Genomic DNA, 16,562 nt, shown 5'->3' on the forward strand with positions numbered 1-16,562 from the left:
GGGGGGTTTTTGGGGCTTTTTCATCTGGTTTTGTATCTCTTTTAATGCCCTTTTTATGTCCTTTTTATACCATTTTTATATCCCTTTTTATTTCATTTTTATACCATTTTTATACCCATTTTTTTACCATTTTTATACCATTTTTATATCCATTTTTATATCCATTTTATATCCATTTTATATCCATTTTTATATCATTTTTATCCCCTTTTAATGCCCTTTTTATGCCCTTTTTATACCATTTTTATACCATTTTTATATCCTTTTTATACCATTTTTATATCAATTTTTCTACCTTTTTTTATCCCTTTTTATATCACTTTTTATATCATTTTAATATAATTTTTATACTATTTTTATATCATTTTTGTACCATTTTTATATTCCTTTTTATACCATTTTTATATCATTTTTATATCATTTTTATGTCCATTTTTATATAATTTTTATATCCCTTTTTATACCATTTTTATATCCTTTTTATATGCCTTTTAATATCATTTTTATATCATTTTTATATCCCTTTTATACCATTTTTGTACCATTTTTATACCATTTTTATATCATTTTTATACCATTTTATATCCCTTTTTATACTATTTTTATATAATTTTTATATCCCTTTTATACCATTTTATTCCATTTTTATATCATTTTTACATCCCTTTTCCTCCCATTTTTATATCCATTTTTCTCCCATTTTTCCTCCCTTTTTCTCCCATTTTCTCCCCATTTCCATCCCACTCTTCCACCCTTTTTTTCCCCAATCCCCATTTTATCCCCTAAAACCCCCAAAATCCGAAATTTTCACCCCAAAAACAGGCAAAAATCGAGTTTCCTGCCGAGTTACATCATCGACGTCAGAGAGTTGGATGAGAAACTTCTGAATATCATCGACATGCAATTCCTGCATGGATACTATGAGCCAACCCTGCTGATCCTCTTCGAGCCCAACCAGACCTGGCCTGGGTCAGTGCGGGGTTTTTATGGGATTTTTTTGGATTTTATGGGATTTTTATGGGATTTAGGGTCATTTTGGGGTAGTTTTATGGGATTTTATGGGATTTTGGGATCATTTTGAGGTGATTTTTGGGGTACATGGTTACTATGAGCCAACCCTGCTGATCCTCTTCGAGCCCAACCAGACCTGGCCTGGGTCAGTGTGGGGTTTTTATGGGATTTTTATGGGATTTTTTGGGATTTAGGGTGATTTTATGGGGAATTTTGGGTGATTTTGGGTTGATTTTGGAATAATTTTTGGGGTTTTTGGGGTACATGGATACTCTGAATCAACCCTGCTGATCCTCTTCGAGCCCAACCAGATGTGGCCGGGGTCAGTTTGGGGTTTTTATGGGATTTTTATAGGATTTTATGGGGTTTTTATGGGATTTAGGGTGATTTTATGGGATTTTATGGGGAATTTTGGGTGATTTTTGGGGGATTTAGGGTTTCCAATTCCTGCATGGTTACTATGAACCAACCCTGCTGATCCTCTTCGAGCCAAACCAGACCTGGCCTGGGTCAGTTTGGGGTTTTTATGGGATTTTTATAGGATTTTTTGGGGTTTTTATGGGATTTTGTGTGATTTAGGGTGATTTTGGACCAGTTTTTGGGGAGTTTCAGGGGAATTTTTAGGGATTTAGGGTTTCCAGTTCCTGCATGGTTACTTGTTGTGTTTTGCAACCAGACCTGGCCGGGGTCAGTGCGGGGTTTTTATGGGATTTTTGGGGTTTTTGGGGTCTTTTTGGGTTTTGGGTTTTTTGGTGTTTTGGGGTTTTGGGTGTTTTTGGGGTTTGGTTTTTTGTGGTTTTGTGTGTTTTGGGTGGTGGGTGTGTGGGGTTTTTTGGGTTTTTTGGGTTTTTTTTGATTTTATGGGATTTTATGGGATTTTGGGGCAGTTTTTGGGGTTTTTGGGGTGTTTTTTGGGGTACTTGGTTACTATGAACCAACCCTGCTGATCCTCTTCGAGCCAAACCAGACCTGGCCGGGGTCAGTGCGGGGTTTTTATGGGATTTTTATGGGATTTTATGGGGTTTTTATGGGATTTTTTGGGGTTTTTATGGGATTTTATGGGATTTTGGAGTGATTTTGGGGGAATTTTTGGGGATTTTTGGGGTACATGGTTACTCTGAACCAACCCTGCTGATCCTCTTCAAGCCCAACCAGACCTGGCCTGGGTCAGTTTGGGGTTTTTTTGGGATTTTTATAGGATTTTTTGGGATTTTTTTGGGATTTTATGGGATTTAGGGTCATTTTGGGGTAGTTTTATGGGATTTTATGGGATTTTGGGGTCATTTTGAGGTGATTTTTGGGGTACATGGTTACTATGAACCAACCCTGTTGATCCTCTTCGAGCCCAACCAGACCTGGCCTGGGTCAGTGTGGGGTTTTTATGGGATTTTTATGGGATTTTTTTGTTTTTTATGGGATTTAGGGTGATTTTATGGGATTTTATGGGATTTTGGGGTCATTTTGGGGCAGTTTTGGGTGATTTTGTGGGATTTGGGGAGACTTTTGAGCAATTTGGGGTTGATTTTGGGGGCATTTGGAGAAGTTTTGGGGGATTTTGAGACAGTTTTTGGGGAGTTTCAGGAGGTTTTTGGGGGATTTGGGGTGACTTTGGGGGATTTAGGGTGATTTTGGGGAAATTCGGGGAGATTTTAGGTGGATTTGGGATGATTTTGGTGGATTTGAGGCAGTTTTTGGGTGATTTTTTGGGATTTAGGGTGATTTTGGGGTGATTTAGGTGGATTTGAGGCAGTTTTGGGTGATTTTTTTGGATTTTAATGGATTTTGGGGCGATTTAGGTGGATTTGGGGCAGTTTTGGGGTAATTTTTTTGGGATTTTGGGTAATTCTGGGGATATTTAGGTTTGATTTAGGTGGATTTGGGGCAGTTTTGGGGTAATTTTTTGGGATTTAGGGTCATTTTGGGGATATTTAGGTTTGATTTTGGGGTAATTTGAGGCACTTTTGGGGAGAATTTCAGGGACTTTCCAGGGTGATTTGGGGATCAGGTCACTGATGTCCCCAATGTCCCCACAGGAGGGTGGCAGTCTGGCAAGACACCTGTAGGGGTAGTCAGGTGTTCCCCAGGTGACACAGAGGTGACACTGATGTCCCCAATGTCCCCACAGGAGGGTGGCAGTCTGGCAGTGTTCAGGGTCACTCTGAGCACCCTCAGGTGACCTCCAGGTGACACTGATGTCCCCAATGTCCCCCCAGGAGGGTGGCAGTCCGGCAGGACACCTGTAGGGGTGGTCAGGTGTTCCCCAGGTGACACTGATGATGTCCCCAATGTCCCCACAGGAGGGTGGCAGTCCAGCAGGGGGTCAGGTGCTCCCCAGGTGACACAGAGGTGACACTGGTGTCCCCAGTGTCCCCACAGGAGGGTGGCAGTGTGACAGGACACCTGTAGGGGTGGTCAGGTGTTCCCCAGGTGACACTGATGTCCCTGATGTCCCCACAGGAGGGTGGCAGTGCAGCAGGGGGTCAGGGTCACTCTGAGCACCCTCAGGTGACACAGAGGTGACACTGATGTCCCCAATGTCCCCACAGGAGGGTGGCAGTCTGGCAGTGTTCAGGGTCACTCTGAGCACCCTCAGGTGACCTCCAGGTGACACTGATGTCCCCAATGTCCCCACAGGAGGGTGGCAGTGTGACAGGACACCTGTAGGGGTAGTCAGGTGTTCCTCAGGTGTCACTGATGTCCCCAATGTCTTCACAGGAGGGTGGCAGTGCAGCAGTGTTCAGGGTCACTCTGAGCACCCCCAGGTGACACTGATGTCCCCGATGTCCCCACAGGAGGGTGGCAGTGTGACAGGACACCTGTGGGTGGTCAGGTGTTCCTCAGGTGACACAGAGGTGACACTGATGTCCCCAATGTCTTCACAGGAGGGTGGCAGTCTGGCAGGGGGTCAGGTGTTCCCCAGGGGACACAGAGGTGACACTGATGTCCCCAGTGTCCCCCCAGGAGGGTGGCAGTCCGGCAGGACACCTGTAGGGGTGGTCAGGTGTTCCCCAGGTGACACTGATGTCCCCAATGTCCCCACAGGAGGGTGGCAGTGCGGCAGGGGGTCAGGTGTTCCCCAGGTGACACAGAGGTGACACTGATGTCCCCAATGTCCCCACAGGAGGGTGGCAGTGTGACAGGACACCTGTGGGTGGTCAGGTGTTCCTCAGGTGACACAGAGGTGACACTGATGTCCCCAATGTCCCCAATGTCCCCCCAGGAGAGTGGCAGTCCGGCAGGACACCTGCAGCATCGTCGCCATCTCGCTGAACATCCTGCAGAGAGTCCATCCGGTCATCTGGTCACTCAGCTCTCTGCCCTTCGACTGCACCCAGGCGCTGCCTGTCCCCAAACCCATCGGTGAGTGACAGGGACAGTGATGGTGACAGTGACACAGTGACAGTGACAGGGATAGTGACAGTGACACAGTGAGGTCACTGAGCTCTCTGCCCTTCGACTGTACCCAGGCGCTGCCTGTCCCCAAACCCATCGGTGAGTGACAGTGACAGGGACAGGGACAGTGACACAGTGAGGTCACTCAGCTCTCTGCCCTTCAACTGCACCCAGGCGCTGCCTGTCCCCAAACCCATCGGTGAGTGACAGTGACAGGGACAGGGACACAGTGACAGTGACACAGGGACAGTGACACAGTGACAGTGACAGTGACACAGTGACAGTGACACACAGACACAGTGACACAGTGACAGTGACACAGTGACAGTGACACAGTGAGGTCACTGAGCTCTCTGCCCTTCGACTGCACCCAGGCGCTGCCTGTCCCCAAACCCATCGGTGAGTGACAGGGACAGGGACAGGGACAGGGACACAGTGACAGTGACACAGTGACAGGAACACAGTGACACAGTGACACAGTGACAGTGACACAGGGACAGTGGCACAGTGACAGTGACACAGTGACAGGAACACAGTGACACAGTGACAGTGACACAGTGACAGGGACAGTGCACAGTGACACGGTGACAGTGACACGGTGACAGTGACACAGTGAGGTCACTCAGCTCTCTGCCCTTCAACTGTACCCAGGCGCTGCCTGTCCCCAAACGCATCGGTGAGTGACAGGGACACAGTGACAGTGACACAGGGACAGGGACACAGTGACAGGGACACAGTGACAGTGACACAGTGACAGTGACACAGTGACACAGTGACAGAGACAGTGACACAGTGATAGTGACAGGGACACAGTGACAGGGACAGTGACACAGTCACAGTGACACAGTGATAGTGACAGTGACACAGTGACACAGTGACAAAGTGACAAAGTGACAGTGACACAGTGACAGGGACACAGTGACACAGTGATAGTGACAGGGACACAGTGACAGGGACAGTGTGGTGATGGTGACAATGACAGTGACACTGTACCCGTTCCCATGTCACAGGGGGTGTGGTGGTGGTGACACTGATACTGATGGTGACAATGACAATGACATAATTCTACAGGAGGTGTGGTTTTGGTGACACTGATACCAATGGTGACACTGACACTGTCCCTGTCCCACACGGGGTGTGGTGATGGTGACACAATGATGGTGACACCGATGGTGACAGTGTCACTGATGGTGACACAGTGATGGTGACACCGATGGTGACAATGACACTGATGGTGACAATGACAGTGTCCCTGTCCCACACGGGGTGTGGTGATGGTGACACAGTGATGGTGACACCGATGGTGACAGTGTCACTGATGGTGACACACTGATGGTGACAATGACACCGATGGTGACACTGTCACTGATGGTGACAATGACAATGTCTCCATGTCTCAGGGGGTGTGGTGATGATATCGCTGACACTGATGGTGACAATGACACTGACACTGATTTGACACTGCGATGGTGACAGTGACAGTGATGGTGACACCATGATGGTGACACAGTGATGGTGACACAGTGACTGTGATGGTGACAATGACACTGACACTGATAGTGACACACTGACAGTGACACAGTGGTGGTGATGTGACAGTGACAATGACACTGATGGTGACACACTGATGGTGACACACTGATGGTGACAATGACAATGTCTCCATATCCCACAGTGGGTATGGCGATGGTGACACTGACACTGATCTGACACTGATGTGACACTGACAGTGACACAGTGCTGGTGACACAGTGATGGTGACAATGACACTGTCACTGTCCCCATGTCCCAGGAGGTGTGGTGATCTTCACGGTGAACTCCCTGCTGTACCTGAACCAGAGTGTTCCTCCCTGTGGGGTGACATGACAGTGACACTGACGCTGATGTGACATTGATATGACACTGATGGTGACACAGTGCTGGTGACAATGACACAGTGACAATGACAATGACACTGTCCCTGTCCCCCAGGAGGTGTGATCTTTGCTGTGAACTCGCTGCTGTACCTGAACCAGAGTGTTCCTCCCTACGGGGTGACGTGACAGTGACACTGACAGTGATGTGACACTGTTGTGACACTGACACTGATGGTGACACAGTGATGGTGACAATGACAATGACACTGTCCCTGTCCCCCAGGAGGTGTGGTGATCTTTGCTGTGAACTCGCTGCTGTACCTGAACCAGAGTGTTCCTCCCTACGGCGTGGCTCTGAACAGCCTCACCTGCGGCACCACCGTGTTCCCTCTGCGTAAGGACGGGCTGGTGATCTTCATCATCTTCATCTTCATCATCATCCTCATCATCCTCTCACCTTCGTCCTCACCTTCATCATCCTCACCTTCATCATCATCATCCTCTTCATCCTCATCATCCTCATCATCCTCATCCATCATCCTCACCTTCCTCATCCTCAACCCTGTCATCATCCTCATCATCCTCATCTTCATCATCCTCATCTTCATCATCTTTGTCATCATCATTGTCTTCATCATCCTCATCATTGTCTTCCTCATCCCTATCATCATCATCATCATCCTCATCTTCATCCTCATCCATCATCCTCATCATCTTCACCTTCATCATCCTCACCTTCATCCTCATCTTCATTATCCTCATCTTCATCCTCATCCTCATCATCCTCACCTTCATCTTCATCACCCTCATCATCCTCACTTTCATCCTCACCTGCATCATCCTCACCTTCATCATCCTGATCCTCATCCTCATCTTCTTCATCCTCACCTTCTTTCTCACCTTCATCATCCTCATCCATCATCCTCATCCTCATCATCCTCATCCCCATCATCATCATCATCCTTATCTTCATCCTCATCATCCTCATCCTTATCTTCATCCTCATCATCCCCATGTCCCCATCCTGTCCCCATCCCTGTCCCATCCTGTACCATTCCTGTCCCCATCCTGTCCCCATCCCTGCCCCATCCTGTCCCTAACTGTCCCCATCCCTTCCCATCCTGTCCCCATCCCTTCCCATCCTGTCCCCATCCCTGTCCCTGACTGTCCCCATCCCTGTCCCCATCCTGTCCCCATCCCTGTCCCATCCTGTCCCCATTCCATCTCTGACTTTCCCCATCCCTGTCCCCATCCCTGTCCCTGACTGTCCCCAATCTGTCCCCAGGGATCCAGGAAGGTGTCCGGATGACGCTGGACTGTGCCCAGGCCACCTTCATCTCCTATGACAAGATGGTCATTTCCCTCAAGGGGGGCGAGATGTGAGTCTGGAGGGACCTTGGGGACATCTCCAGCCAGTTTTGGGGTGTCCCCATGGATTTTGGGGTGTCCTGGGATGTCACATGTCCCCCTGAAGTGTCCCCTTTGTCCCCAGCCATGTCCTGGTGCTGACGGGGGACAAGATGAGCTCTGTCCCCTCCTTCCCCTGGGACAATGGGGTGTCCTGGGTGATTTTCCATGGATTTTGGGGTGTCCCCATGGATTTTGGGGTGTCCTGGGTGTCCTGCCACCCCCCTGAAGTGTCCCCTGCAACGTCCCCAACAGTGTCCTGACCCTGACTGGGGACACAATGAGCTCTGTCCCCTCCTTCCCCTGGGACAATGGGGTGATCCTGGGGGATTTCCCATGGATTTTGGGGTGTCCTGGGGGTGTTTTCCATGAATTTGGGGTGTCCCCATGGATTTTGGGGTGTCCTGGCTGTCCTGCCACCCCCCTGCAGTGTCCCCTGAAATGTCCCCTTTGTCCCCAGCCATGTCCTGACCCTGACTGAGGACACAATGAGCTCTGTCCCCTCCTTGTCCTGGGACAATGGGGTGATCCTGGATTTTTTGGGGTGTTTTCCATGGATTTTGGGGTGTCCCCATGGATTTTGGGGTGTCCTGGGTGTCCTGTCACCTCCCTGAAGTGTCCCCTCTGTCCCCAGCCATGTCCTGGTGCTGACTGGGGACACAATGAGTTCTGTCCCCTCCTTCCCCTGGGACAATGGAGTGTCCTGGGTGATTTTCCATGGATTTTGGGGTATCCTGGGAATGTTTTCCATGAATTTGGGGTGTCCCCATGGATTTTGGGGTGTCCTGGGTGTCCTGCCACCCCCCTGAAGTGTCCCCTGCAATGTCCCCTTTGTCCCCAGCAGTGTCCTCATGCTGATCAGGGACACATTGAGCTCTGTCCCCTCCTTCCCCTGGGACAAGGGGGGTCCTGGATTTTCTGGGGCATTTCCCATGAATTTTGGGGTGTCTCCATGGATTTTGGGGTGTCCTGGGTGTCCTGCCACCCCCCTGCAGTGTCCCCTGCCATGTCCCCTGTGTCCCCAGCTACGTCCTGACGCTGATCACAGACGGAATGCGCTCCGTTCGCTCTTTCCACTTCGACAAAGCTGCTGCCTCTGTCCTCACCACCTGTGTAAGGATTTGGGGGCACCTTGGGGACACCTGGGGACATCCTGGGGACACCTGGGGACACTCAGGACCCTGCTGTCCCCAGATGGTGCCCCTGGAGCCGGGTTATCTCTTCCTGGGCTCTCGCCTGGGCAACTCGCTGCTGCTCAGGTACACCGAGAAACTGCAGGAGGCGCCGGCTGGAGGGGGAAAGGAGGGAGCTGACAGGCAGGTGAGACCCCAAAAATACACCTGAGGACCCCAAAAACCAGCCTGGGGATCCCAAAAAACAGTCTGGAAGGGCAAAATTCACCTGGGGAGCTCAAAAACACACCTGGGGACCCTAAAACCTGCCCTGAGGAGCTGAAAATCCTTCCTGAGATCCCAAATTCCCATCCCAGAGCTCCTGGCTGGAGGGGGAAGGGAGGGAGCTGACAGGCAGGTGAGAACCCAAAACACACCTGGGGACCCCAAAAAACATACCTGGGGACCCCAAAACACACCTGGGAACCCCAGAATCTTTCCTGGGATCCCAAAATTCTTCCTGGGGACCCCAAATCCCTGAGGGATCCCAAAATACACCTGAGGACCCTGAAAACACACCTGAGGGACCCTAAAAAACACACCTGGGACCCCAAAACACACCTGGGGATCCCAAAAACCAACCTGGGACTCCAAAACCACACGTGGGACCCCAAAAGCACACCTGGGGATCCCAAAAACCAGCCTGGGGACCCCAAAACACACCTGGGATCCCAAAAACCAGGCTGGAGACCCCAAAACACACCTGGGATCCCAAAAACCAGGCTGGAGACCCCAAAACCACACCTGGGGGACCCCAAAATCCTCCCTGGGGACCCCAAAAACCAGCCTGGGGAATCCCAAAACACACCTGGGACCCCAAAAACACACATGAGGGACCCCAAAAAACACACCTGGGGACCCCAAAATCCTCCCTGGCAGCCCAAAATTCCTCCCTAGGGACCCCAAATTTCTCTCTGGGGACCCCAAAAACACACCTGGGACCCCAAAATCCTCCCTGAGGACCCCAAAAACCAGCCTGGGGACCCCAAAAATACACCTGGGACCCCAACCCCCCCCCGATTTTGGGGTGTTTTTGGGGTTTTTTTCTTCCCCCCAGGAGGAACCTCCAGTGAAGAAGAAACGTTCAGAACCTTCTGGGCCTTGGGCAGGTGGGGAGACTGGGGGGACTGGGAGGGACTGGGAATGGGAAATGGGGAACTGGGAGGGACTGGGGTGGAACTGGGACGGACTGGGATGGGATTGAGAGAGACTGGGAACAAACTGGGAGGGAACTGGGAAGGGATTGGAATGGACTGGGATGGACTGGGAATGGGAAATGGGGAACTGGGAGGGGCTGGAAATGGACTGGGATGGACTGGGAAGGACTGGAAAGGACTGGGATGGGCATTGGGGACACTGGGATGGACTGGGGGAATGGGGACTGGGGACATTGAGGGGAATGGAGGTAGTGGGATGGACTGGGGGACACTGGGAGGACACTGGGGGGACACTGGGGGGACTGGGAGGGATTGGGAGGGACTGGGGACATCATTGGGGACACTGGGGATACTGGGGGAACTGGGGAGACACTAGGGGGCATTGGGGACACTGGGGACAGTGGGGACATTGGGATGCACTGGGAGTGGGATGGACTGGGGGGACACCTGAGGACACTGGGGGTACTGGGGGACTGGAGAATGGGGACATTGAGGGGACACTGGGATGGACTGGGGGGACACTGGGGTGACACTGAGGGACACTGGGGTGACCCCGGGTGATGTAAGGGGCAGGAGGTGACAGGAGGTGACACTGAGGTGACAGAGTGACAGTGATGGGGGCTGGCAGTGGGTGACATTGGGTGACATAGAGGTGTCCCTGTTCCTAGGGGGTGACATTAGGGTGACACAGAGGTGACACAGCTCTGTCCCTGTCCCAGGGGGGTAACACTGGGGTGACACAGGGGTGACATTGAGGTGGCACAGGGTGACACAGGGGTGACATCTTTGTCCCTGTCACATTGGGGTGACATAGAGATGACACAGGGTGACATTAAGGTGACATGTCTGTCCCCATCGCAGGCTGGAAGCTGCAGGGGTGACACAGGGGTGACATTGAGATGACACATGGTGACACAGGGTGACACTGGGGTGACATTAAGGTGACATGTCTGTCCCTGTCCCAGGCGGGAAGCTGCAGGGTGACATTGAGGTGACACAGGGTGACACAGGGTGACATTAGGGTGACAGAGAGGTGACATTAAGGTGACATGTCTGTCCCTGTCCCAGGTGGGAAGCCGCAGGGTAACACTGAGGTGACATTGAGGTGACACAGAGGGTTCCCTGTCACAGGGGGGTGACACAGGGTGACATTAAGTTGACATTGAGGTGACATTAAGGTGACATGTCTGTCCCTGTCGCAGGAGGGAAGCCGCAGGGGTGACACAGAGGGTTCCCTGTCACAGGGGGGTGACAGAGGTTGACATTAGGGTGACACAGGGTGACAGGGAGGTGACACAAGGTGACAGCTCTGTCCCCATCCCAGGTGGAAAGCCACAGGGGTGACACAGGTGTGACATTGAGGTCACACAGGTGACACAGGGTGACATTAAGGTGACAGCTCTGTCCCCGTCACAGGCAGGAAGCCGCAGGGGTGACACAAGGTGACACTGAGGTGACACTGGGGGTTCTCTGTCACAGGGGTTGGCAGTGGGTGACATTAGGGTGACATGGGGTGACATTGAGGTGACACAGGGTGACATGTCTGTCCCCATCCCAGGTGGGAAGCCGCAGGGGTGACACAGGGTGACACTGGGGTGACACTGGGGTGACATTAAGGTGACATTGAGGTGACATTAAGGTGACATTAAGGTGACAGCTGTGTCCCCATGGCAGGCGGGAAGCCGCAGGGGTGACACAGGGTGACACAGGGTGACACAGGGTGACATTAGGGTGACACAGGGTGACATTGAGGTGACACAGGGTGACATTAGGGTGACACAGGGTGACATTGAGGTGACACAGGGTGACACAGGGTGACATTAGGATGACACAGGGTGACATTGAGGTGACACTGAGGTTACATCTCTGTCCCTATGGCAGGCGGGAAGCCACAGGGGTGACACAGGGTGACACTGAGGTGACACGGGTGACAGGGAGGTAACAGGGAGGTGACAGCTGTGTCCCCATGGCAGGCGGGAAGCCACAGGGGTGACACAGGGTGACATTAAGGTGACACAAGGTGACATGTCTGTCCCTGTCCCAGGCAGGAAGCCGCAGGGGTGACACAGGGTGACACTGGGGGTTCCCTGTCACAGGGGGGTGACACAGGGTGACATTGAGGTGACACAGGGTGACATTAGGGTGACAGGGAGGTGACATGTCTGTCCCTGTCCCAGGCGGGAAGCCGCAGGGGTGACACAGGGTGACATTAGGGTGACAGGGAGGTGACAGCTCTGTCCCTGTCCCAGGCGGGAAGCCGCAGGCGCAGGACGAGGTGGATGAGATTGAGGTGTATGGCAGTGAGGCTGCATCGGGGACACAGCTGGCGACGTACAGCTTTGAGGTATTGTCATTGTCATTGTCACCTGGGTGTCACCTGTGTCACCTGTTTGTCATTGTCACCTGTCATTGTCACTGTCATTGTCACCTGGGTGTCACACACAGCTGGCGACGTACAGCTTTGAGGTATTGTCACTGTCATTGTCATTGTCATTGTCACCTGGGTGTCATTGTCATTGTCACTGTCATTGTCATTGTCATTGTCATTGTCACCTGGGTGTCACACAGCTGGCGACATACAGCTTCGACGTACTGTCACTGTCACTGTCATTGTCATTGCCATTGTCATTGTCACCTGTCTGTCACTGTCATTGTCATTGCCACCTGTCTGTCATTGTCACCTGGGTGTCACACACAGCTGGCAACGTACAGCTTTGAGGTATTGTCACCTGTTTGTCACCTGGCTGTCATTGTCACCTGTTTGTCACCTAGGTGTCATTGTCACCTGGCTGTCATTGGCCTTGTCATTGTCACTGTCATTGTCACCTGGGTGTCACACACAGCTGGCAACATACAGCTTTGAGGTATTGTCACTGTCATTGTCACCTGTCTGTCATTGTCACCTGTCTGTCATTGTCAGCTGGGTGTCACACACAGCTGGCAACTACAGCTTCGAGGTACTGTCATTGTCATTGTCACCTGGGTGTCACCTGTGTCCCCTCCCTGTCACCCCCAGCTGGCCACCTACTCCTTTGAGGTCCTGTCACTTTTTGTCACCTGTGTGTCACCTCACTGTCACCTCCTGTCACCCCTGTCACCTCACTGTCACCTCCCTGTCATCTGTGTCACCTCCCTGTGACCTGTCACCTGTGTGTCACTTCTGTCACCTCCTTGTCCCCTTTCTGTCTCCTCTGTCATTTCTGTCCCTCCTGTCCCTTCCCTGTCCCCTGTGACCCCAATGACCCCAGCTGACCCAAATGACCCCAATGACCCCAGGTGACGCTGTCCCTCTCCCCAGGTGTGTGACAGCATCCTCAACATTGGTCCTTGTGCCAACGCGGCCATGGGGGAGCCGGCGTTCCTCTCAGAGGAGGTGAGACCTGAAAACCCCAAAATCCACCCCAAAATCCACCCCAAAACCCACAAAATCCCCCCCAAAATTCACCCCAAAAATGGACCCCAGAAACCCCAAAATTAACCCCAAAATCCACCCCAAAAACAGACCCCAGAAACCCCAAAATTATCCCAAAACTGACCCCAAACACAGAGTTCCTGTCCGAGGAGGTGAGACCTGAAAACCCCAAAATACATCCTAAAAACCCCAAAACTGACCCCAAAATCCACCCCAAAATACATCCTGAAAATCCCAATATATACCCCAAAACTGACCGCAAAATGTATCCCAAAATATACCAAAATACACCCCAAAACTGACCCCAAAAACCCCAAAATCCACCCCAAAATGTACCCCAAAAATGGACCCCAGAAACCCCAAAATTAACCCCAAAATGGACCCTAAATACACCCCAAAATGTATCCCAAAATCTACCCCAAAATCCACCCCAGAAACCCCAAAATGTACCCCAAAAATGGCATTCCTGTTGGAGGAGGTGAGACCTAAAAACCCCAAAACTGACCCCAAAATACATCCTAAAAACCCCAAATATATCCCAAAACTGACCCCAAACACAGCGTTCCTGTCGGAGGAGGTGAGACCTGAAAACCCCAAAATCCACCCCAAAAACCCCAAAATGTACCCCAAAATACACCCCAAAATGGACCCTAAATACACCCTGAAATGTACCCCAAAATCCACCCCAAAAACCCCAAAATACACCCCAAAACAGACCCCAAAAACCCCAAAATGTACCCCAAAAACCCCAACCCTGACCCCAACACTCGAAACCTGAACCTAAAAACCCCAAAACTGACCCCAAATCCACCCCAAAACCCCCAAAATCCACCCTAAATCCCCAAAATCCACCCCAAAAGCCCCAACCCTCACCCCAAAATTCTAAAACTGACCCAGAATCCCAAAACCCCAAGCTGACCCCATTGTCTCCCACAGTTCCAGAACAGCCCTGAGCCTGACCTGGAGATCGTCCTGTGCTCGGGGTATGGGAAAAACGGAGCTCTGACTGTGCTGCAGGTACCCAGAAATACCCCAAAACCACCCCAAAAATATCCTAAAAATGTCCTAAAACATCCCTGAGATCCTAAACCTCCCTGAGACCCCAAAAACACCCCGAAAAATATCCCAAAACCACCCCAAACCCGTCCTGTGCTGAGGGTATGGGAAGAATGGAGCTCTGACTGTGCTGCAGGTACCCAAAAATACCCTAAAAATACCCCAAAAACGTCCTAAAACATTCCTGAGATCCTAAACCTCCCTGAGACCCCAAAAACCACCCCAAAACTACTGAAAAATACCCAAAAAATACCCCAAAACTCCCTGTGCTCGGGATATGGGAAAAATGGAGCTCTGACTGTGCTGCAGGTACCCAAAAATACCCCAAAAATACCCCAAAAATATCCTAAAACATCCCTGAGATCCTAAACCTCCCTGAGACCCCAAAAACCACCCCAAAACTCCCTGAAAATACCCCAAACCCATCCTGTGCTCAGGGTATGGGAGAAATGGGGCTCTGACTGTGCTGCAGGTACCCAAAAATACCCCAAAAATACCCCAAAAATATCCTAAAAATGTCCCAAAAATACCCTAAAACCTTCCTGAGACCCCCTGAACCCTAATTTCCCCCCCTGTACCCCGTAACCCCAACCCCCTAATCCTTACCAAGCCCCAAATTCCCCTGAACTCCAAAAACCCCAAACCCCAAATCCCCTTGAACCCCAAACCTCCTCTGAACCCCAAATCCCTCCTGAACCCAAAAGCCCCAAAAACCCCAAACCCCAAAACCCCAAACCCCAAATCCCTCTGAACCTCAAACCCTCAAACCAAAACCAAAAACCCCAAAACCCCAAACCCGAAACCCCAAATCTCTCTAAACCCCAAATCCCTCTGAACCTCAAACCCCAAAATCAAAAACCCAAAACCCCAAACACCAAATCCCCCAGAACCCCAAAAACCCCAAACCCCAAAACCCCAAATCCCTCTGAACCCCCAAACCCTAAACCAAAAACCCCTAACCCCAAATCCCCCTGAACCCCAAAACCCAAACCACAAACCCCTCCTGAACCCAAAACCCCAAAAACCCAAACCCCAAATCCCAAAAACCCCAAACCCTCTAAATCCCAAAGCCAAAACCCCAAACCCAAATAAAACCCCAAATCCCCCTGAACCCCAAAACCAAAACCCCAAATCCCAAATCCCTCATGAACCCAAAACCCCAAAAACCCCAAACCCCAAAAACCCCAAACCCCAAAAAGCCCAACCCCAAACCCCAAAATCCCCAAACCCAAAAACCCCAAACACCCAAACTCCAAATCCCCTTGAATCCCAAAACCCCAAATCCTCCTGAACCCCAAACCCAACACCCCAAATCCCCCAAAACCAAAAACCCAAAACCCCAAACTGCAAATCCCTCCTGAACGCAAAACCCCAAAACCCACAAACCCCAATAAAACCCCAAATCCCCCAAAACCCCAAACCCCAAATCCCCCCTGAACCCAAACCCCCAAATCCCCAAAAACCCCAAACCTTAAATCCCCCTGAACCCCAAACCCCAAAACCCCAAACCCCAAATCCCTCTGAACCTCAAACCCTCAAACCAAAACCCCAAAACCAAAAACCCCAAAACCCCAAATCTCTCTAAACCCCAAATCCCTCTGAACCTCAAATCCCAAAATCAAAAACCCAAAACCCCAAACACCAAATCCCCCTGAACCCCAAAAACCCCAAACCCCAAAACCCCAAATCCCTCTGAACCCCCAAACCCTAAACCAAAAACCCCAAACCCCAAATCCCCCAAAACCCCAAACCCCTCCTGAACCCAAAACCCCAAAAACCCAAACCCCAAATCCCAAAAACCCCAAACCCTCTAAATCCCAAAGCCAAAACCCCAAACCCAAATAAAACCCCAAATCCCCCTGAACCCCAAAACCAAAACCCCAAATCCCAAATCCCTCATGAACCCAAAACCCCAAAAACCCCAAACCCCAAAAAGCCCAACCCCAAACCCCAAAATCCCCAAACCCAAAAACCCCAAACACCCAAACTCCAAATCCCCTTGAATCCCAAAACCCCAAATCCTCCTGAACCCCAAACCCAACACCCCAAATCCCCCAAAACCAAAAACCCCAAAACCCGAAACTGCAAATCTCTCCTG

The 16,562-nt window shown here is 51.1% G+C and overlaps 1 protein-coding gene across 1 annotated transcript in view; it reads left to right on the plus strand.

Moving 5' to 3' along the window:
- Nucleotides 1-827: 827 nt before the first annotated feature.
- The window catches only part of CPSF1 (cleavage and polyadenylation specific factor 1), a 50,102-nt gene continuing 34,367 nt past the window's right edge, over nt 828-16,562 (plus strand). Inside the window, exons 1-10 of the mRNA XM_085053905.1 lie at nt 828-969; nt 4,232-4,371; nt 6,544-6,654; nt 7,546-7,639; nt 8,693-8,780; nt 8,862-8,987; nt 9,897-9,948; nt 12,246-12,340; nt 13,295-13,369; nt 14,345-14,425. Of these exons, the coding sequence (XP_084910031.1) occupies nt 899-969; nt 4,232-4,371; nt 6,544-6,654; nt 7,546-7,639; nt 8,693-8,780; nt 8,862-8,987; nt 9,897-9,948; nt 12,246-12,340; nt 13,295-13,369; nt 14,345-14,425 (933 nt within the window). The 5' untranslated portion in view covers nt 828-898. The remainder of the gene's footprint in view (nt 970-4,231; nt 4,372-6,543; nt 6,655-7,545; nt 7,640-8,692; nt 8,781-8,861; nt 8,988-9,896; nt 9,949-12,245; nt 12,341-13,294; nt 13,370-14,344; nt 14,426-16,562) is intronic.

The sequence above is a fragment of the Lichenostomus cassidix genome, chromosome 2, assembly GCF_008360975.1.
Source record: "Lichenostomus cassidix isolate B80296 chromosome 2, HeHo_3.0, whole genome shotgun sequence".
Classification (NCBI taxonomy): Eukaryota; Metazoa; Chordata; class Aves; order Passeriformes; family Meliphagidae; genus Lichenostomus; species Lichenostomus cassidix.